Source organism: Simochromis diagramma, unplaced genomic scaffold, assembly GCF_900408965.1.
Source record: "Simochromis diagramma unplaced genomic scaffold, fSimDia1.1 OVJJ01000669.1, whole genome shotgun sequence".
Taxonomy (NCBI): Eukaryota; Metazoa; Chordata; class Actinopteri; order Cichliformes; family Cichlidae; genus Simochromis; species Simochromis diagramma.
This window is the reverse complement of record NW_024387458.1, coordinates 5,425,840-5,447,054: the sequence shown is the minus strand read 5'-3', so window position 1 is coordinate 5,447,054 and position 21,215 is coordinate 5,425,840. Positions and strand designations below refer to the sequence as shown.

General features: G+C 40.4%; 2 protein-coding genes across 3 annotated transcripts; one reads left to right on the top strand and one right to left on the bottom strand.

Moving 5' to 3' along the window:
- Positions 1–1,082: 1,082 nt before the first annotated feature.
- psme3 (proteasome activator subunit 3) lies at positions 1,083–6,833 on the bottom strand. Its single transcript, XM_040014002.1, has 10 exons — positions 6,660–6,833; positions 6,124–6,156; positions 5,433–5,495; positions 4,221–4,325; positions 4,074–4,122; positions 3,876–3,994; positions 3,434–3,570; positions 3,257–3,311; positions 2,399–2,485; positions 1,083–2,308 (listed from the first exon to the last, which is right to left on the bottom strand). Exons 1-10 carry the CDS (start codon positions 6,699–6,701, stop codon positions 2,228–2,230), a joined length of 771 nt encoding a protein of 256 aa, XP_039869936.1. The 5' UTR covers positions 6,702–6,833; the 3' UTR covers positions 1,083–2,227.
- A 35-nt stretch (positions 6,834–6,868) lies between these two features.
- On the top strand, positions 6,869–21,065 carry nbr1a (NBR1 autophagy cargo receptor a). Of its 2 annotated transcripts, XM_040013997.1 has the most exons (22): positions 6,869–7,083; positions 7,434–7,496; positions 7,593–7,611; positions 8,531–8,553; positions 9,843–10,025; positions 10,230–10,307; positions 10,410–10,633; positions 10,754–10,873; positions 11,078–11,377; positions 11,729–11,888; positions 12,293–12,541; positions 14,697–14,837; positions 15,053–15,128; positions 15,306–15,416; positions 16,831–17,010; positions 17,100–17,258; positions 17,390–17,544; positions 17,634–18,046; positions 18,182–18,267; positions 18,477–18,564; positions 18,794–18,893; positions 19,549–21,065. In XM_040013997.1, exons 1-22 carry the CDS (start codon positions 6,982–6,984, stop codon positions 19,729–19,731), a joined length of 3,213 nt encoding a protein of 1,070 aa, XP_039869931.1. In that variant the 5' UTR covers positions 6,869–6,981; the 3' UTR covers positions 19,732–21,065. The 2 variants fall into 2 exon arrangements, with proteins under 2 accessions (XP_039869931.1, XP_039869932.1); XM_040013998.1 differs by lacking the exon at positions 11,078–11,377 and having other exon boundaries at positions 6,870–7,083.
- The last annotated feature ends 150 nt before the right edge of the window (positions 21,066–21,215 follow it).

Here is a 21,215-nt window from a genome sequence, read left to right as displayed (position 1 = left end):
CTAGAAGCAACCATCAGAGGATGGGTCACTGTGGTTATAAAAAGATGGACATGGTCAGAAACAATCCTCAGGTATTGATTACATCACCACCGTCAACTTGAACCATAAGGTAGGCTGGATCCATGCTTTTATGATGTTTGCACCAAATTCTGACCTTACTATGTGCAGCAGAAATGTTTTTCCAGTCTGTGAACTGTAGCCTCACTTTCCCAATCTTGGCTGACAGGAGTGTTGACCAATGTGATCTCCTGCTGTTGCTGCAGCTTCAAGGTTTAATATGTTCTTCTACCTGGTTATTACAAGGAGTTATTTCAGTTTCTTTTCAATTCTCTTCTGACCTTTGGCATTTTCTCCAACAGAACTGCCGCTCACTGGATATTTTCTATTTTTCAGTCATCATCTGTAAACATGAGGTGGTTGTGTAGGAACCGCCTAGCAGTCAGCACTTTCTGAAATACTCAGACCAGCCTGTGTAGCATCAACATTCACATTCAAAGCTGCTTAAATGATCCCGCCCCCAATTCTGATAATCAGGTTGAACTTCAATTGGCTCTCTTGACCATGTCTGCATACTTGAAGGTGTCGAGTTGCTGCAATGCAGTTGTCTGATTAGATATTTCTCTTAATGAGAAGTTGAAAAAGTGCGCCTAATAAAGTAGCCAATTAATCTATAATATCATAATCTGCTGGTTAGTTAAATTTTAGGAATCTCAAGTTTTGAGTTGCTTAACATGCGAGTAAAGTTGCCTCAAAACCTTCCTATCTGACACCCATTCAGTGTGATCCCATTAAGCACCACTTGATCTTTAATTTTTAAACTGTGGATTTGCGTTTATATATATTTGGGATGCTGACTTCTGTGTGAAATAAATGCACATGGGACGAAGGATTTGATATTTAAACACACAAAAGTCGGGACCTTTACACCTTGGCTTAAACTAGCAAGCACTTACAAGCCACAGCGACATCTGCAGGTCAAGAGGAAACATTGTATCCATGTCACACCACTATCTGATGTTTTGCTTCAAACTTCAAAACAAAAATAAAAAACAAAACAAAACCCTACAACATGCCTCCAAAAGTCTTATCAAAAAACAGTCTTTTATTCAATACAATGAATGCTCCAACATAAAAGAAGCTTTTGACTCGTGAATTTTCACTGAAATCATTTAAGCCCACGACTTAAAACTTGCATCGTTTTCATATTTTGTGATATCTACACGTCGCAATATCTAACATTCGCAGAACAAATTAACAGCATGTTTCGCATTTCCTATGAACTACTGTACTGATGATGCGGCAGGAGTCCAATATAAGACAAAATAATTAAAACAGTAACAAATAATGGGCAACAATAATGACAAACCACTTTGCTCTGAATATTTAAGAGCTACAAACGAGGCCGTTCACGAGGATCTGAGGACAAAATGTTTAATTAAAATTAAAAAATACAAAGCGCTTTTTGATATCAGAAGCCCCTTTCAGACATGCACTTTTCAAATAAACAGCCATCTTAACTTTACTGAGCCAGACTGCTTAACACTTTTATTCACTCTGCAAAATCCTGAATTCATGCGGTAGCAGACAGGCATGCGCAGGTCCTGAACGGCAATAAGACCATTTTAATAGTATTTTATCTCATCAGCACCAATTAAATCATCCATCTGGGATTACTAACCCAGGAAAGAGTTTTATCCTTTCCGAGCCAGAGTGGGAATGACGGGGTACAGCTCCTTGCACATACACAGAGAGGCCCTGCACTCAGAAAGAGCTGCAAGTGTGGTGACACTTCACCGCTTATACTGATAATACTAGCTGCCACATATCGCATGCATACAAGAACTTCTCTGTAAATTACGAACAAACATGAGGAACATTAACACAAAATTGATGAGTGCATGACAGACTGCCATCAGTTTAATAGCAATGATATCTGGCGCATGTCTGAAAAGGGCTTATGATCTGTCTCCCCATTTTCTGAGTGAATACTCTTCAAACGGTTTAAAAACAATATTTTACAATTAAAACAAACAAAACAAAACATGTGTCCATCTATAGAAGCTATGTCTTTGTATTGGGCTGTCTTGATTGTATTGGAGAAGGTGAATGTCTAGCTGTAGTCCTGCGGACCGGGGCCCGGCTACTGTTGCTCAACAGGCATGGTGAAGAGACGAGGGGGCAGACGGCGTGGGGTGGGTGGGTGGATGCAGAGACAGCTGGATGAACATCAGTACAAAGCGTCAGCATTACTGCTTCGAGGCCTCTTGATCTTCTCGATGTTCTTCAGGATCATGTCGTGTAACGTTACCTGGAAACAAGCAAACATATCGGTTATTCTGCTTTCTGAACGCAGGCAAGTATAAATAGATGCTGATAAATAATGAAGGCCACAACATACGTATTGATTTCTGAGCTCCGAAACTATGATTTTCAGACTGATGTATTCCTTCTCGTCAATCTCGGTTACTGTGCGCCGATAGTCCTCCTGTTTAAAAAAAAAGTTGATTCTATGTTTATTTTTTCTTTTAAATATAAAACAGAACTGCCGAAGTCAGTGGAAATTTTAGCAGATAGGCTGATATCAGAGTTTGTCATTTCACTAAAGGATAATTGATAATAAGAACTTTCAATTTTGCAACAAGACATTTTAATCAACTTTTATTTAACCACGATGCACCTTGAGATTAAAATCTTTTTCAAGGGTGACCGATACAAAAGTTGTTTCATACACATGCTTTAAATTCTTCCAGATATACAAACACACTCTGCTTTAAACTCAGCAGCACTTACATCTGCTCCTTTCTGTGAGGAAGAACACTGCCACAGCCTTTACAAAAAGACCTTGAGTAGGGCCACTGGTTTGGATGTTAATGATCTAACAGTCAGAAACTGACTCCATGAGGGTGGCATGAGGGCCAGCTGCAACTGGCTGCTATATATGTTGTAAACCACTAGATGTCACCGTTTACAGCCTAAAACCAAAGACCACATATTTTTAAAGGCTTTCTCTTTCAATATTTCTTATAAAAATGCAAATAGTTATTTTACAGCCGTAAGTGTATAGGTTAATTATCCCAAATGTACAAATCATCTGTAATCCTTCTCTTCTCCTTTTGTTTATATGTATAAAGGAAAAACTCTTAAATGAAAGAAATTGTTTAAAAAAAAAAAAAAGTTAATTTCTTAGCATTTCATAGACTTCTATAGTATAACTTGTATAGCTTTTTACTTTCTAATACTAAAGCTATTCACTTACCACATGTGGATATTTTGCTATTTTAGAAACCAGCTTTGCCCTTGTGATGTAGTATCTGGAAGTACAGAAGAAAGACAAAAATGGTCTCTTAACATGAAAGAGACTTCACATTTTAAAGACAAATCCCAAAGCCGGGATGTTCATATGAGATTGGGATTTCTGCAAGGTTCTGCAAACCTTGATATCTGGTCGAGGTAAGATGCAGCCTCCCCTTCAACTGTTCTGAGTTCAGCTACTGTCTCCTCCTGGATTGACACCCCAAAGTTGTTCCCATCCTCTATCCTGGGGATGAGGAGCTGAACCCACATTTTAACCTGCAGAAAGAGACAAATATAGCTAAGAAAAGAGGATGCAACATCTGACAAGTAAACACTTACGCTAACAGCATTTTAGCTGATGCCGAGCATGTGATAGTCATCTTATATAAAGAACAAATTCAATACCCTTTGCTTGTTTTCAGTCCCAACTCTTAAATCTGTGCCTTGCTTCTCCTGTTTCATTAGTAAGCCTTCATTTGTCACACATTCCTAGCTTTGTTGTAAGTTCATGGCTCCTTGCTGGGGATGCCAAATGGCCAAAATAACTTACTTAGATGAAAGACTTTAGAGCTCTTACTTACTGTGTTACATTTTTCTATGAGTGTCCTGATCTCGGGCTTGACCTTTTCAATAAGATCAACAAGGTTTGCATTACTCTTCATCATCCCATCAGGCATGACAAAGACCTTGGTGCCAGTCACTGATAAAGGAGTAAAAAGTTAAAAGTTAAAAATACATAAAATACAGACTAAATATTCAGCTAGCAAAGCTGTACTTACCCATGTCATCCCCACTTCCATCCTCCAGCTTCCTCTTTTTGGCATTTTGCTGTGAGAGAGATGCAACAGTTAGCAACAACTTCTCATCCTTGCCTTACCAACAGTTACTGTAACCATACGAAATCGAACTCTAAAATGGATCCTCACCGCATCTAGTCCGTCGTGGAGATTTGAGAACAAGATGGGATCTGGCACTGGCAGATTTATGTCTGAGTGAATTTCCTTCAGTTCAGTGATGTTTATGCTTGGATCCTGAAAAAAAAAATGAGAACATTAGTTGTCAGACATGGTACAAATATAAATATACAGACATGGTAAGAAGAAAGCACATCTGCTGCCAAATCTAATCCATTTCACATGTCAGGACATCAAAAAAGATGATCTAGAAGGTTTGAAAAAACAGATGAATACAAACACAGAAGAACTACATATGACTTATGTAGTGACATATATAGTAATGTCCAAGACTTCAAATGATTATGTCATTATGTAGTCAACAATAACCAAGCGATAGGACAGAAGCAGTGTGAGAAAAAACTAAGACCACACCATGATTCAATAGCTTGTAGAACCACCTTTAGCAGCAACAACCTGAATGGTTTTCTGTATGATATCAGTCTCTCACAGGAGGAATTTTGGCCCACTCTTTATATGCTGCTTCACTTCATTAAGGTTTGCAGCTATTTACTAATACACAGTCTCATAAATCCCTGCCACACAAAACACCTTATTCTCTCTTTTTCACTCATTCTGTGGAAGATCATTGTCTTTTGTGACCCAACTTTAGCTGTTAAACAGATGGCCTCACATCTGAATCTATTTTAGGACAGAGAGGAGTTCATGGTCGACTCTGTGACTGGAAGGTGGCCAGGTCCTGTGGCTGAAGAGCCTTCTCCCAGCAAATCTTACAAACAAGCCATACTAGTCCGGTCTTTAATTGTGCTGTCATGCACTTTAACATTTCACATTCTAACTGAGGCCTGTAAAGTCAGAGCTATAACTCTTACAAAAATTACATCTGAACATTGTATAGTCTGACCTTGGGGGTGAGTTAACTGTGATTATTACCAGCCATTTCAATGTTTTCCTCTTGTGAGCAACCTCCCTCACTGGAAAATGATGGACTTCAAATGGTTTGCTTTTATAGAGATGTTTATGTTTGCTGATGACCAGTTCGTAAAGTGAATTTGTTTAACAGCACCTGGGTGTTACTATTTTAACTCTGGACAACTGATAAAGACTGACTAATAAATAATGAACTTTAACGCCAAATAATACATCGGAAGGAATGAGTTTCAACTATTCACAAAGATTTAAAATTATGCCAACTTTATTTAGCTGAATGTACAATTAACTGACCTTGAGGAAATGGTCAAGTTCCAGTAACTTCTTTGGGAAAAAATTGGCGACTAGATCCTCTGCCTGGAAGAAATGTGCAGTGTTAGTGGAGTCTTGGAGATCACAGTCATAATAGGTGTGTATGAAAGTGCTCATCAAATATACACATTTAGCTATACATATATAGAAACATCTATATCTGTGAGTTTGCACACTAGTTACACATCAGAAGGTTGGTAGATTTATCCCTTGTTCCTCCACTACATGTGTTAATGTATCCTTTGCCAAGATACTAACCCCAGTTGTCCCCAATCCATCAACTGGGGTGTGTGTGTGTGTGGGTGAGTGTGTGTGAATGGCAGATAAACAGTGCTCAAGTACAGATAAAAATGCTGTTTGAATGTATGTGTGTGTGTGTGTGTATGTGTGTGTGTGTGTGTGTGAGAGAGAGAGAAAGCGTGCAATTGGGTGAATGGGGCTTAATAGAAAGTGCTTTGAGTGCTCAAATAGAACAAAAGGTGTTATACCAGTACCAGACTGGTGTTTCCCCCTTTAGTAAGTTCGATTTCATTTACTCATAGCTGGACGCAGGCTTCCATTAAATAAAGAAGCAGACTTACGCCTTAACTACAGGCCCCTAAAGGCTCGCTATCAGCCAGGATTAACTCCTGCATGTATATATTTTAATTTACAACGTAAGACAGAGACTTACTTCTGCGGTGATACGTTCCTTGAAAGCAGCGACCTGTAAACACAAACAGATATACGAGAGCTTGAATACCAAGTTAACAAAAAATACTCATTTTACGTCAGTAAACTTTATTTTGGTCCAGTTTTAAACACATGACCGGTTCCTCAGTGTGAGAGACAACCTCTAGCATTGGTAACTCAACGCCGGTGTGAACGGCAGCTGGCTGAGTTAGCTAACTTGGTAGCTCAGGCCTTCTTCAGTGCATGTGGTCGTAGTAGCAGCAACCATTTTCCCAGCACAGGGGGCTGTAAATCAAACTTTATCTAGATCCCCGTTACGCTTAGCGCTACCCTGACACCACACCTGAGGAAAGGTTTGACAGGTGTACTGCAGTAGGCGGGAAACAAGAAACCGGTTAGCCGGTAGCTGCTCTTAGCCTGGCCTTATCCGAGCTCCCACATCATGCTACTAAATGTGGCTAACATGCTAGCAAAGAACATGGCAACAACAACACGCAGTATAAACTCAACTGGAATTCACAAAAGGCCAAACCTCACCTTGGTTTTAATTTCACTATCCACCTTGAGGAGTGAAGACATCTTATGTAGTCGAATATGAGCAGAACGATTGTCCCAACAGCATTAAATTCACCTGTAAACGTGTGGCTTATCACTTGTCTGCCACACTTCGTGAGCTTAAAGATGACGACAATAAACATGCGACGGAGGCGGTGTTGCGACCGCGCTTGCGCGCAACGTCACCGTCTTTTTCTAGACGCAGCTGACGATGTAAACAAGAGAAAACATCCGAGGGCAGCGGGGCTCACACAGGCCGGGTTTCACGCAAATGATAGCCATTAAGCACCCATAGACGGCGGACATGGGGCTCCCTGTTACTATTAAAGTCAATTTCCGGGGGAACGTGAAGAGGTTTCTGGCTCAGGATATGGATAAATTGGAGTGGGAAGCTGTTGAAGTCTGGGTAAGCAGCTAGCAGAGTCTTGGCTAAACGCTGGCGCAGTTTAGTGAAAAAGTAGGCCTAGACGTTTTGGCCTAGACATATAAACAGAGCTCCCAAAGGATAATCGATGTTGTTACGACAATAACAATAATGTATTTGTAAATAATATTTTTTTAAGCCAACCGGAGCTTTACAAAATATAGACACACAAGAGAGGACGTGCTCAGTTTGATTTAAGGTTACTACATATGTATAATACAGTATCCAGCTGTGGAGGTCTTTCTCACTGACTCAGACATGGGTCATGTTTTTCCTAACACGTGTGAGGAGAAAAACTGAACTGCTCTCAATTGTTCTGCGTTACTTTTCAGATCAAAGCATCATTTGGGATCAACCACTTTCAAGTGAAATACTTTGACGAAGACAATGAAGAGGTAAGGGATTGTGTACATTGCAGATTTTCAGTGCTAATGTTTTGGCAGAGTCCAAGTTCAGTTTTTAATTTTGATCTCATTTACCTTATATTTCAGATTTGCATAAACAGTCAAGGTGAGGACAATATTTAATTGCTTGTTTTCTATATATTTTATGTTGAATATGTTTAGGCATAGGTCTTCCTTCAAAGGTAAATCACCAGGACTTTGTTAAAAATACATGTAGCCAGCATTTGTTTAAAGCTTGGTTTAATGTACTCAAAATTCAAATACATGTTTGATTATAGCATGAAATGGCACAAACCTCTGTTAACTAAGATAACAAAGACTCTTTTCCCTAACTACATCTTAACCCATTGTGCTTACATGCATAGTCACCCCCTAATGACCTGTTTGATCCAGGAAAGCTGTCCAACTGATAGATTCCTAACCTGATATGGATCTATGATAGATAATATTGGCATTCATAATATGTATTGTAGAAATTATGTCAAGTCCTGTCTTCAGAATTTACTTTGGTGGTACATTTACCTAAATACAGTGGACTTAGCAACAGCTAAACTGATGCTGAACCATTGAAAGGCCATGCAAAACATGTGGTCCACACAAAGGTGTTAAACAGAGTCATAAGGTAACACAGTAAAACAAATGGGTAATTCAATTGTAGGCTCAAACACTCCATGGTGTAGGCAACTGCCTTTTGGTTACAGGGATTGTGATCAACATGCTTTTCTGCATTAGTTATAAAATATGTGTGTCACGCAAACCGGTTTTGTATGCATTGTGTTGAATACTCACAGCTCTGCCTGCAGGACATGTAGCATAATATGCATAACAGTAAACAATGATGTGTGGAGTCAAGCTGTGTCTTTTAAGTTGTTAACTGGTAAGTTAATACATTTGGAACCTAAACTTTTTGACCCTTACTCCTGGTGTACCCCTACATGGAAATATCAAAATACCAGGGAAAAATACAAATTTGAGTCACAAAATGTGAAGTTATTTATTGTTTGTTTGTTTTTTCCCCCCCACAGATGAATATGAAGAAGCCATCAAGGTACTGTAGCAGTGCTAGGTTTAAACAGAAATGACAGAGTGATAGCTTTTGTTACTGTAGAGCAGTGATTCTCAAACTTTTCAAAAAGAGTACCACCTCATAAAATATATGGCTCTTAAAGTACCACCCTTATGACTGACATTAAAGTGCAGTAGTATAGGGTTACTTAACAGCATATACAGTTTACACGAGACAATTTTATTTATTATATGAATGTTATTTATTTCAACTGTCATGAATAGAATAGACTAGAATAGAACAGAATAGAAAAATCCTTTAATTGTCCCACAAGGGGAAATTTGGTTGTAACAGCAGCCAGAACAGGATGTGACAAGTGATAATAATAATAACAACTGTACGGCATTAAAACATTAACAGCAGGCGGGATATCCAATCTTTAAGTGATGATGTGATGAAACCTGCTTCTGGGTCTAAACTACTCTGCATTTATTAAGGCTCTTGTGTTTTTGTTGTGTATCTTGTTCTATTTAATCTGAACAAGCCCCTAAAAATGGCATTGATCACTGTCAGCCTCTCTCGGTTATTATCACCCCAGTTCATTTTAAAGCTCAGCTTTTAAAACCTTACCGTGTAACTACAGCCCAGCCCATGCAGCAGTATATTAATGACTAACCTCGTATTGTGGATGGATTATCTCAGTCGTTCTCCTGACTGAAGTTTGGTCCATTTCCAGCATCCTGCCATGTGATTGCATTTGTCCCAACCCATCGGGAACCCTCACGTTAACTTTTATCGAGTGGAAAAAAAGTTAGCGTTCATCCTCCAGCTTCACTGTGTTTATATTATGCTAACATAGCTGTGTCGCTGGATATCATTATATACCAGCTAGCCCAACTTCAGTAACCCTAAAAATGTCACTGCTGTTTAGTTTTCTGTCTTCATTTATGTTGGAAGTGATAGCAGAACTATTTTAATTTTTCAGAAATCTTTCAATCAGAACATGGTATATTATTCAATCTTTAAAAATATTTGGAGACTTCACGTGTACCACTAGAGGGAGCCCACGTACCACGGGTGGTATGCGTACCACAGTTTGAGAACCACTGCTATAGTATATATCCTTACATAGAGAACTTGCACCGTAAAACTACACTTAAGACATAAACAACACAACTGTGTCCTTAATTAGACTACTAAAGTTATAGAAGAACAAATGGTGAAAATAACAGAATATATGTGCAGTATATGTACTATGCATCTGTATACACATCACGTTGCTACTGTGTCACTTGACTGCGGTTTGCATTCTATGCCAATTCTCCATGCAGAGTGCAGAGAAGCAGGGAAACCAGTTGCACATGAATGTGTACAAGATGAAAGGACAGGCCTGTGGGGGCCCACTGAAGACTGAGGTGAAGGAGCTGAAAGGAGACCTTCGACCCGCTCCTCCTTACCCCTCAAGGGTTAAAACAGTGGACAAAGGCACGCAGGTCACCCCTGAGCGAGAAGCTGTAAGTAATTCTACTCTTCCCCCCAACTTTCTTCTCCCTATAGATTCTCACATGTGCAGTGTCTTTGAAATCATTTTAATAAAATCGATGCCTCAAGTCAGTTAAGTTTTTGTGCCTGTTGGGGGAAAAAGTTTGTGCTTCTTTATTAAAAGCTAAAATCTCTGATTTTGTCACTTAACTGAAGAATGGTGTATTTTCATGCAGGTAGCAGTAAAAGATAACAAGGGGAACAAACCAGATGATGAGCCTCCTCCTATGTGGTTTAGATCATACATGGAGAAGGTAAAATTTAACCGCTGCTGTGAAGCAGTATTTTTACATTGAACATTTTATTTTTGATTTGCGATTAAATAAAATACTGTGCTCTGCTTCTGTTTTTCATAGTTTAAGGATGAGGTGGTAAAGGAGGTAGTAGAAAGAATGTGCAGCGACTTTTCTGTCCAGTGTTGTACCCACAAATCCCCTGAAGGTCCCCCTGAGGCAATTGGGGCTATTGGCGGTATTATGGGACCCAAACCAGGCCCCTCCACCTCGAATGGATCCCTTGGCTACACCCCAAACTGCAGCAGCTGCAACAAACTCACCTCTGAAGGAGCCTACAAGTGCAGGTATGCATGAAATTAACTCTAGTCATCACAACATTGTTTTTAACCATTTTTACATGTTTGGTGTTTTTTAAGTAGCTGTGTAAATGTTTACATTAATGTCTTTGTTATTTTCCCCGCCAGCGTGTGCCCATCCTGCATCCTGTGTGAGATGTGCAGACATAGCCATGACCCTAGCCACAACCTCGTGAGAACCAAGACACCTCTCTCCATCCCAGAACATGGAATGTCAGGAGAGTTAAGGTAAACAACCTAATCTGAGGATAACTCTGCATTAATGAAGGAAAAATATGAATAGAAACACACACAAAGTGGGATTGTAAATTATTCTTGCAGCTAGATTACTGTAATTAATGACTTATCAATGGGAATTTTTATGATTTTGTTTTTGGAAAATAAACATTTGATAGTCCACAAATAGGTGTTCCTGATGACATTTTAAACCAGGTTCCCAAGGCGAGGAGACAGGACAGTGCGCAAGGCCGAACGACAGCGCCTCAAAGCAGAAAGAAGGCAGCTAAGAGCCGAAGTGAAGGAAATCAAGAAGAAACTGAGACTGGAGAAGAGGGGGCTGCAGTGGAGTGGGCCCTCTACCTCAGGAAGAGCCACTCTGACAAACATGGCCTCCACATCCACCCAGGTCCCTGCCCTGTCCCCTCCTACTGCCTCAGACACAGCCTCAGGTCCAGCCCCAGCCCAAGGTCCCATCCCTGCCCTGGTCCCTGAACCCCAGGCCTCCAGTCCAGAGTAAGAGCCACCTCGGAAGAGCGTCCGACAGTGCTGGGTACCTTGAACCCAGCATGGATGCAAAAAAGTCTTTTTTTCCAAGAAAAGAAATGAAAATATGCCATCTTTGTAATCTAGTCTGTATGAGTGTATCGCTGGCTGCTCTGGGGTGGTGGAAATTGTTGGAACTACCTCAATGTGAAAACTGCTGCTGCTGCTTCATAGATTTTCTAAGAAAATTGCTTTTGAGCTGCAAAAAAAAAAAAAAAAAAAAAATCTGCGGTCCTGCTTTTTTGATTCGTAGAGAACAAAAGATGGGTATTATAAGAAACCAGGGCTTTTTTCAACAATGCTCTGTACACTTGAAACTAGGGGTCCCGGGGTCTCGCACACGTCCTTGGTGCCCACTATGGCTGCCTTGTTTCTGGATGAAAATCTGCCTGACGGCACCAATCTGGAGCCTGGTACCAAGTTCATCAAATACTGGAAGATGAAGAACACGGGCTCTATCTGCTGGACCTCAGAGACTAAGGTACCCCTCCCACTCGTCAAGAGGACAGGCTGCACTCTATCTTTCCCTCCTGCTTTACTTCCACTTTGAGCCCCCACTGTACTCATAGCCTCGTCTTATCCACTAACACCTGTTAAAATTTTTTACCCAGCGTAATACCACTAACGCCCTCTCTGTCTAAGATATTTATTATTTTAATTCAGTTAATCTGTGTTGTAGTTTAAGTTTGAAGTCTTTGTCATTGTTTGAATGGATGTGTGTGTGTGTGTGTGTGTGTATGGGTGGGTGTGGGTGTGTGTGTGTGCCCCTGACTTGATTGTATGTATTCTTTTAGTTATGTGACTTTTTTGCATGCTCTCGTCTTTGTGCTTTTTCGCATGTGTATTCCTATTTTGTGTTTTGTGTATGTGTGTACGTGCACCCAGCTAGTGTTCATGTGGGGAAACCTCAGCTTGGCATCAGAGGAGAAGAGGGAGGTGCCGGTGCCCTTGCTGCCACCCGGACATGTGGGAATGGTCAGTGTGGCCTTAGTTGCTCCTGTGACAGACGGGACGTACACCTCCCACTGGCGCCTGGCGCACTGTGGGTCTCAGTTTGGCCCGCGTGTCTGGTGCAGCATCGTGGTCAAGCAAAGAGACAAACGCACCGGACTCAGGCATCAGAGAAAACGACTGGCAAGTCTGCTATTCAGTAACACCCTGCACAGCTGCAACATGTGCACATCTAGATTATTGACTTAATTCAGGCTGTTAGTCGTGGACACGGATGACGCACTCTACATATTTCTCTGAAACAAACAGGATAATTATAGGGCTGTAACACCGTAACAGAAGCATTAAAATATTTTCTACAATCAGTTAAACTGTTAAAATGCATTTTAAATGTTTCCTGTTTGCTAAATGTGTGGATTTGCTTTTCATAACACAGCAAATATAGCAAGTTAGACCTCAGTCACACGGGCTTGGGGACCAGTGGATGACCCACAGGCGACCTGAGGGAAAAGTGCATTTTTCCCTACTGGTTGTTGGGTGGTTACTACTCCTTGTGATTTCTTTGGTTGCTAGCAGATTGCCATTGTTGCACAGGCTTGTAGCCTGGAAGATGCTAACATCTGTGCAAAGATTAGCCTTTTACTCTCTGAGCTGCAGAGAAATTTAAAAGAGAGAACAACTGTCTTCAAAGTAAAAGCTGTGCCTTACTGCTTCAACCACGACATTTTAAAGGGCGCAACTTTTACTTCATGTTCTCCGTTTCCAGTTTGCGTGGTTTCACTGCTGCTTGGTGAGTAGTTTGTGAGTGTTTGCTTTGCATCTTCCATGCACACGACATCATGTTGGCGACCGAAGGAATCACAAGGAGGTTTGCAGCAAACCACTGCCAACCATCTACGTGGTCACCAGTTTGTTTGTAGGCCTTGTGAAAGGAACTTTAGAAATCGATTTCACAACAATCACTCGCAACCGGTTTGTGAATAATTATTTTTTCATCTGTATAGGTTGTCCACCAACTAGTTTCCAGGCCTGTGTGACTGTGACCTTTTGAATAAATTCTAAAAATAATGGATAGATCAGTTACCAAATTAATTACCGTTTCTCAAAAAAGCTGGGCAGCTGTGCAAAATATCAGTAAAATTATAATGCAATATATATTATAACATTAAGCTATATTTTTTAATCGAAAACAGTCCAGTAATATTATATCAAATGTTGAAACATTTTTTTAATTTAGCGTATGTGTGGTTTCATAGCGTAGTGGTTTACACTTTTGCCTAACAAGTATAAAAGTTCTGGTTCGATCCCAGGAGCGCATTCAGATCCCTTTATGGTCAGGAAGGTTTTCCAGTGTAAAAAAACAAATCAAACATGCAGAGAACCACTGTGATGTCGCCAGAAACACATTAAAAAAAGTGAAGCAAAGTGCAACCAAGCACAAAAACATAGCATCACAGGCAGGCTGAGGTCTTTAGAAGTAAAAATGGGGCTACGTTTTACAATCCACCTGTAAGAACATACCTGCTGTGCAGGTATGTAAGCAGGTATGTGCACAGCAGGAGTGGATTGAAAATCACTGTATAGGCTCTTTGAGCCTCTTTAAAATGCCCTGAAGTAAAGTGGAAAACAGTCCTGTGGTCTTACCAATCAAAGTTTGAAAACCCAGTATACTTGATGGTAAAGACGGGCCTTAGTACACATGACTTGGGTAGTAATGCTACTGTGTACAGGCTTTCAAGACATGTGCTGACGTGACATGACTTTGTAGGAAGTTCTGTCCTGTGCAACAAAGGAACATCTCAGATCACATTCTTCATTACAGCTGCACGTCTTCATAGTAAAAGAATCTCCCCACTAAACCGGCCTGCCTGCTTTCCAGACCCGTGAGCCATTGCAAACATTTGAAGCATAATGAAACAAAAAGTCTGACGTAGGAGGCTCTGGACTGCTGAGCTAGTGGATTCCTTTATTAGGCAAGAATAGGATCACTTTTGCTTTTAAAGGTTTTTGAATTCTGCTCACAGCAAAAAAAAATAAAAAATCTGTTTCAACATTTGACATAATGTCGTTGAGGTATTTTACAATAAATAGGAACTAATTTGTAAATCATTGTACATATTTAATGTTCTCTACTGCAGTATGTGAGCATGTGACTCTGTGTACTTACGATAAAAATAGAAAATTAAGAATAACACAGAATTAAAAAGCTTAATGCATGACAAAAGATCATATACTATAAACACCAGAAGTAAAATAAAAAAAAAAAATCATATTATGAATTGAAAAGTTTCAGTACGCTTTAGTGACACTAACGATGGCACACTTGTTTGTCCTTCAGAAGAAAGATCTAAGACCACCGAAGGAAGAGATGAAGCCAGAGGAGAAGGAGGCGCGGGCCAAGAAGGGCCACACTGGCTTCTTGGCAGGCCTCTTCTCTGAAGACTACTACTTCCCTCCAGTGGACTTCATGACTGCACAGGTGTGCACTCGAAAAGCTCAGAAACCTAAAACATGCTTTAAAGTAGCTTCAGTCAATACTCCTGAAAGCTAGCAGCAAGGGCAATTTTTTTATAAGGAAAATATGTGAAATCTGTTGAATAACAAACAGTACTTGGCTCTTAATTATACACAGAGCTTGGCAGAAGTACACTGGCACTTATTTTTATATTTTCCCTAATTTGTTTTGTTATTAAGGATCTTCTATCTTTTGAGTTGCTGGATTTAAATTTTGCGGACGACCTGGAAAAGGTTCCTCATAACACCCCTGCAGGTGAGTCAAGTTTAATGCTTTAATACAAGAAGAATAACTGTTATTATTCATTATCTGTTTTTTGAATAAAGGTTTTGGATGAACTTTGTTCTTTTCAGGTTTAACAGTTTAACCAAGTGAACGCATCAGGATTTAGAAACGTAAACTGTGTCGTGTTTTCTCTTCATTCATTTCTAGATTTGACACCGTGTATATCCCCTCTTCCCTATTGCACTGTTGTGTTGGACAAGTCCAGCCCATCTCCCAAAAAAGAGGAAACGGAGATCTCAGGAGTCCGAAAACTTTTTGGTGAGGCGAATAGAGTAATAGAAGACACACAGAGTAATGTGTATTCAGTATGAATTCTTACAATTACTGGAAAACTAAGCCATGGGATGTTAGGAATAAAATTTAACATTTAACCCCAGTCAAGTCTGTCCCGTATTTAGCAAGTGAAAATAAAATAAAATAAACAATAAAAGGTGAATCAAATAGACCATTGCCACAAGGCTGGGATGGTCCATTTGGTAAAGTAAATCCGTTGGGCATCTTTCTTCGCCTTTAGACAATAATTCTGATGGCAAAAGAGCCAAACGGGACAGGCAAAAAAAAAAAGGAATAAAATTTAAACTTTTGAATTAAAAGTATTCTTGCCTTAAATCAGCTGTTTAGAGGGCAGCTTCAGTCATTTTACACATTAGATTTCAGTTCAGGTTAAGCTCTTTGTACCTCTAATTTGATTTGGTTTGCACAATGAGTCTTAATTACTTACGCATGACTTATACTATATGTGTTGAATCTGCTTTGAGCCTACAGTGTAGTCAACACAAGTGCCTGACGGCCGTATTCTTGGATAGCTCAACAGTTTTGCCACCAAGACACTAGCTGCTGGTGGAGTTTCTCTCTTTGAGTTCAATCATTATCTTCCAGTCATTTAAAAAAAAAATGGTGGCGGTTTTCTGTGGAAGTGCACTTCAAACTTTAGTGAAGGTTTCTACAAATGTGTAGATTTAACACAGAAGCATTAATCATACTTAACTTTTAAAATAAAAGTGTCTTTGTCATCCAAGATAGTATTCATCTGAGTGATGGCTGCTGGATCAACGCTGTTAAACTTTATCAGGAAGGAAGAAATTGCAGCCATCGAAACAAAGCGCACGAGCTGTCGATTAAAAATCAAGCCAGCTAATTGCTGTAACTGTCTGGTGGCTCACTGATCAGCCCACTCGAACCTTTCGTGATTTAATTTCTGGACTTAATGCAAGTTTATGGTGTTTGCAGTTAAATAGCCAAACAATATCACATGATTTGATTTAAAGTGTGATTTTTAAATCAAATCAAATAATTATTACATTTAAAAAATGTCAGTTTTTTTTAATTAAGTGCACTCCCATGCGGTTTAATTAGAACTAGGATGCATAAACTAACAACTGATTTAAACTAATCCTACAGCACCATCATGGCAGGGAGTCAAAATACTTGTATTATCTCAGTTATAAACCGTGGTAGCCAAAGTTGTAATTATTTTTGCCCATGGTGTCTTGTTTTAAAGTTTTAAAGATATAGTTGTTCCAAGATATGTGACTGAGGTTTGGTGAGAATGTCTTCAAAAGTCATTCTCATATAGTTTGGCTTACGTATATTTAAATAAATTCTTACTGTCCCGTAGGCTGTAAGTGAAGTGCAAAATTATTTATCTAATTGTTCGTTGGACTTTCCTAAGGACGGAAACTGAGGAATCTGAAGGAGGTGTTTACGCCTGTAGCCCAGGAGGAGGAGAGGGACGATGAGATCAGTGGAGCGCAGTTCCTGTGTGAGACCGTCATGCGATCCCTCGCTTTGGAAGAAGCCCCCGACCACAGACCCCCTCGCAGGCTCCAGCACTGCGGCCACGAACCAAAGGGTGAGGAGCCTACCAGTTTATCAGTTGTCAACATCATCTTGTTTAATGTGCTAAGCTGTTGTTTTTGTGCTACTCTTACACGTTTCCAGTAGTTTCCCCGGTTCTGAACTTTGAGAAAACAGATGAGTCGGAGGAGACCGACGAGTTTCAAGAAGGAAATGAGATCGGCGCCGTTAAACCTGAAACTTCAGCTCTGCCTACAAACATAGGACTCAACTGGATTGCCCAAAAAAAGAAAACCAGGCCAAGTTAGTGCACAACATCTGGGTTTTTTTTCGTTTCTGCTTTTTTCTACCGAAATGTCTGTTTCTATTTGTATGTTATGGTGTGACCTCAATATCCAAATGTTGATTTTAGTCATTTCTTTCCTTCTTGCAAGTTTCTCCACCTGAACCAGAGAATAAAAACCTGCGTATGAGTTCACGTCATAATAACGAGGACAAAGACTTTGAGGCCTGTGATGGTACCCAGAACGTGACGGATGATCGAGAAGAGAAAGAGGAGGATGGAAACAAAGGGGAAGACTGGGATGAGGTGACTTGATTAGATCTAAACTATTGTAAGAAAGTTTGTATAGAAATTCTCATGTAATAATATCCTCATATTCTTCTCTTGTGCCTCAGATCAGCAGCCAGATCTCCTCAGTCTCCTCTGACGATTACAGCGTCATCCTCCCAGACTGCTTTGACACCAGCCGGCCTCTGGGGGAGTCCATGTACAGCTCCGCCATGTCGCAGCCTGACACTGGTGCTGCTGCTCTGGCCTCGGACAAATCGGATGTAGAGCAGGAGGAAGAGGAAGAGTCCATCATGGAGCCGGGCAGGGATGCACTACTGGGAGAGAGGCAGGAGCTGACAGAGGTGGCCTCTGCTGAGGATTCACTGGGAAACGCTGGGCCTCCACTAGTCACTCAAATCAACAGCAGTGTGAACCAGATGCCCTGTGCCTCCCAAACTGTGGATGAGGTGACCTTAACCCCTGAAGTGGTGCCATTCCCTGACCCCCTGCTTCCCCCGCCGACCCTCTACTCACCCAGGTTAGATGGGGAACACATTTGGATGATAGATGATATGAAAGCAAAATGTTATTATTTTTTTCCCTGCCAGGATTTTTCCCAATGCCCGAACTAGCCTCATTTTTTTTAAAAATAAAAGTTTCTGTATTATTTCAGGTCTGAGGCACTTTACCTGGCTGACGATCCCAGTTCTCCAGCCTGTGACCCAAATGAGCCGCATCAACCAAGAGTCCACCTCAATGGTGAGTATCACTGCCACAGCTAGGTGTAACTACATTAGATATAAATAACAGCACAGCTCACATTATTTAGGAAACACAATTTGCCCACTAAGCCAAGAAAGGAAGTTAGACTGCACACCACCTTTAAGGATCTGGTGCTTCAGCGAAGGGTTTTGTTCCTCATTTAACCTTTGTTTTTGTGTAATTTCCCTTTTTTATCTGTTCTGCAGTATCATCTGGTCTGTCAAGATCAGCAGGCTCAGCAGCCAGTGCCTTTGAGACATATAATCCCAGGCCCAGCAATGCTCTGCAGCCAAGGTACAAAAAAACAACAACGACTTATTTCTGTTGAATGTGCGTCTGTCTTTAACACGTTCATGTTTCATGTTATTGTTTGATCTATTAATATCCTGCAGGATCGGTAAAATTTCTTAGATATGTGGCATGCTGTCTGCGTTTCGTGACAGCGTGGCTAACTGTGCCACATTGCTTCCTGTAACACTGTTCTGTGTAAGGTTGTGTAACGACAGCGCTGTATTCGTTGCAGGGGCCAAGGAGGAATCACAGAGGGACTTGTTAAGGGAGCTCTTTCTGTGGCAGCATCTGCTTATAAGGCTCTCTTCACTGGACCAAGCTGTTCAGTAGAGGTATATAACACATCCTGCTGTTTAGAAACACTCACACACAAGCAAATATGCCAGAATGTATCATCTCTTCAAGGATTTAATGAGGATTGAAAGAAAATTTAACATCTCTGTTATACTCTGTATCTTCTTTTTTGCTATGATTGAATCCCATAAGGTACTGCACTAAAAATGCATCTAAGTTTTGTGTTATTTATTATTTTTGGGTTAATTAATTCTTACAGTTGCTATAATCAACAATATAATGGATCATGTGATTATTTCTATATTAAATCAGTGATCCATCCTCAAACAGTGATCCATTTTAAACTCCAGATTTTTCTCCTTTTACTCCGCTAGAGTAGTTTCGCGTAATTCACAGCTCACACTAATTATTATTTATTTTGTACTGGGCCTTGGTGGAGCCCCTTAATTCTGTAGAAGCCTCTTGGATGAGAGGGGAAGCGATCAGTAAAGTGTTTACTGACAGAACGAGGGCGCTTAGGGCTGCTTTCCCAGGGATTTCTGGAAGTCCTTCTGAAGCCACATGAGTGAAACCACAGAAAGTGCAGTTTTAGTCACAACAACCTCATAATCATAAGATACACATCCCTGATTATATTCCTCTTACCACCCTGCTTTGGTAAAAATTCACCCACGTTTCTCTTCTCTTTTCCAGCGAGGCATCGACCCAGCCACCACACAAGGCCCTTCCAAGATGGACCAGCTTTTGGAGATGGGTTTCAGAGACCAACGGATGAACCGGCGACTGCTGAAGAAGCACTTCTACAGCCTGGAGCACACCGTCGACGAGCTGGTGCAGTTGGCCGAAAACCGCCGCAACAGATATAACGTTACTTAGGAGTGAAGGTGGCAAAGATGTGAAAAGTCAGCGTTAAGGTTGTGAATTAGTTTGACTTTAAAACACAGTGTAAGGATAATAGAAATAATTGGATTCAATCTATTGGTTGAAGGTTGAAAGATAATTGGGATCAATATGAAATACCGTAGCCTTTATTTCTTAATTATAAGAGATAAATGAACATTCATTTGTGGCTGCTCCTGCCTTTGCCTTTAATTTAGCTTTACCATTTTGATACAGTTAACCACCGATACACACTCAGAAGTTATGATGATGGCGGTTAATCTTTGCCATGCCTACCTGGGCCTTAGAGCTCTATGGTGCTGGTCAAAAGGAGCAGGAAGTAACATCTGGACAGGACTAAAGTGTGTATTCCAACTCATCATCTTAGTGTTCGTATGGCCGTAGCAGCTGCTTCCTCAGTGCTGAGAAATAAGTGTATAGGCAGGGCTTGGCTGGAGTCTCATGGAGCACAAAGCTGTGAGAATGAAAACTGCTGAATGTCCAAACATGTTCTGAAAAGCCAGCGCTCGTGTACGATGATGCTATGAAGCTATGTGAATCCTCTGGGGGTTAGGGGTAAAAGTGCAGTAATAAGAACAAGAAACACATATTTAAGACATTTCTTGATTATTGTAGTGAAATCTGCCTAACAATGCAATCTTTTTCTGTATCAGAGTACTGTTATTTTAGACGTTGACATGTGGAATGTACACAAAACTGTCCGAACGGATCACTGCTCAGATGCAGATGTTTCTGTTTTGTTTTTTATACTGCTGTTTAGGAGACACCTGCATGACAGGTAGAGGCTTTTAGAGACGAGTCGTGTTTTTCGTGATTTTTAGCACAGTTAGAATGGAAAACGTCCGCTTTGCGTCATCTGTCGTCATCCCTGCCTGCCTGCATCTCTGCTCGTTCTCATTTAAACACCAACTTTAACTTAAAAAATGTCTTTAAACACTAACTCAAGCAGAAACGTCTCTAACGACACATTCCTCAAGCTCATAACGGAAACAGAACCAAGTATGTTTTTATTTCGCTACATTTCCTGTTTTTTCCTTAGTTTACTGAAGGACACATGTTGGTTGACATGTTGGCTGTGATGAGCGTCTGTCAGGTTTTAAGTTACTGTGCATCTCTTTGAATGATTTCGCCTTTTTGTGTGTTTGGGGTTTTTCTTAATCAGTATTTTCTTATGAATATGACTGTCCATGTTTCAAATCCATGCTCTAGAAAATAATTCTGACTATATCTACAATCTCAAATTATTCTGTCACAGAATATATACATTAAACAATGATCTGTCAATCTGCCAATAAACTATTTGCACATCCCTGTTGCCTGTCCAGTTAATGACACACTGCTTGTCTTATAGTATGTGTTTGACTCAGGTCATACAGCTTTGCATTCCCTGGGGACACTAAATGGTAAATGGCCTGTATTTATATAGTGCTTTACTAGTCCCTAAGGACCCCAAAGTGCTT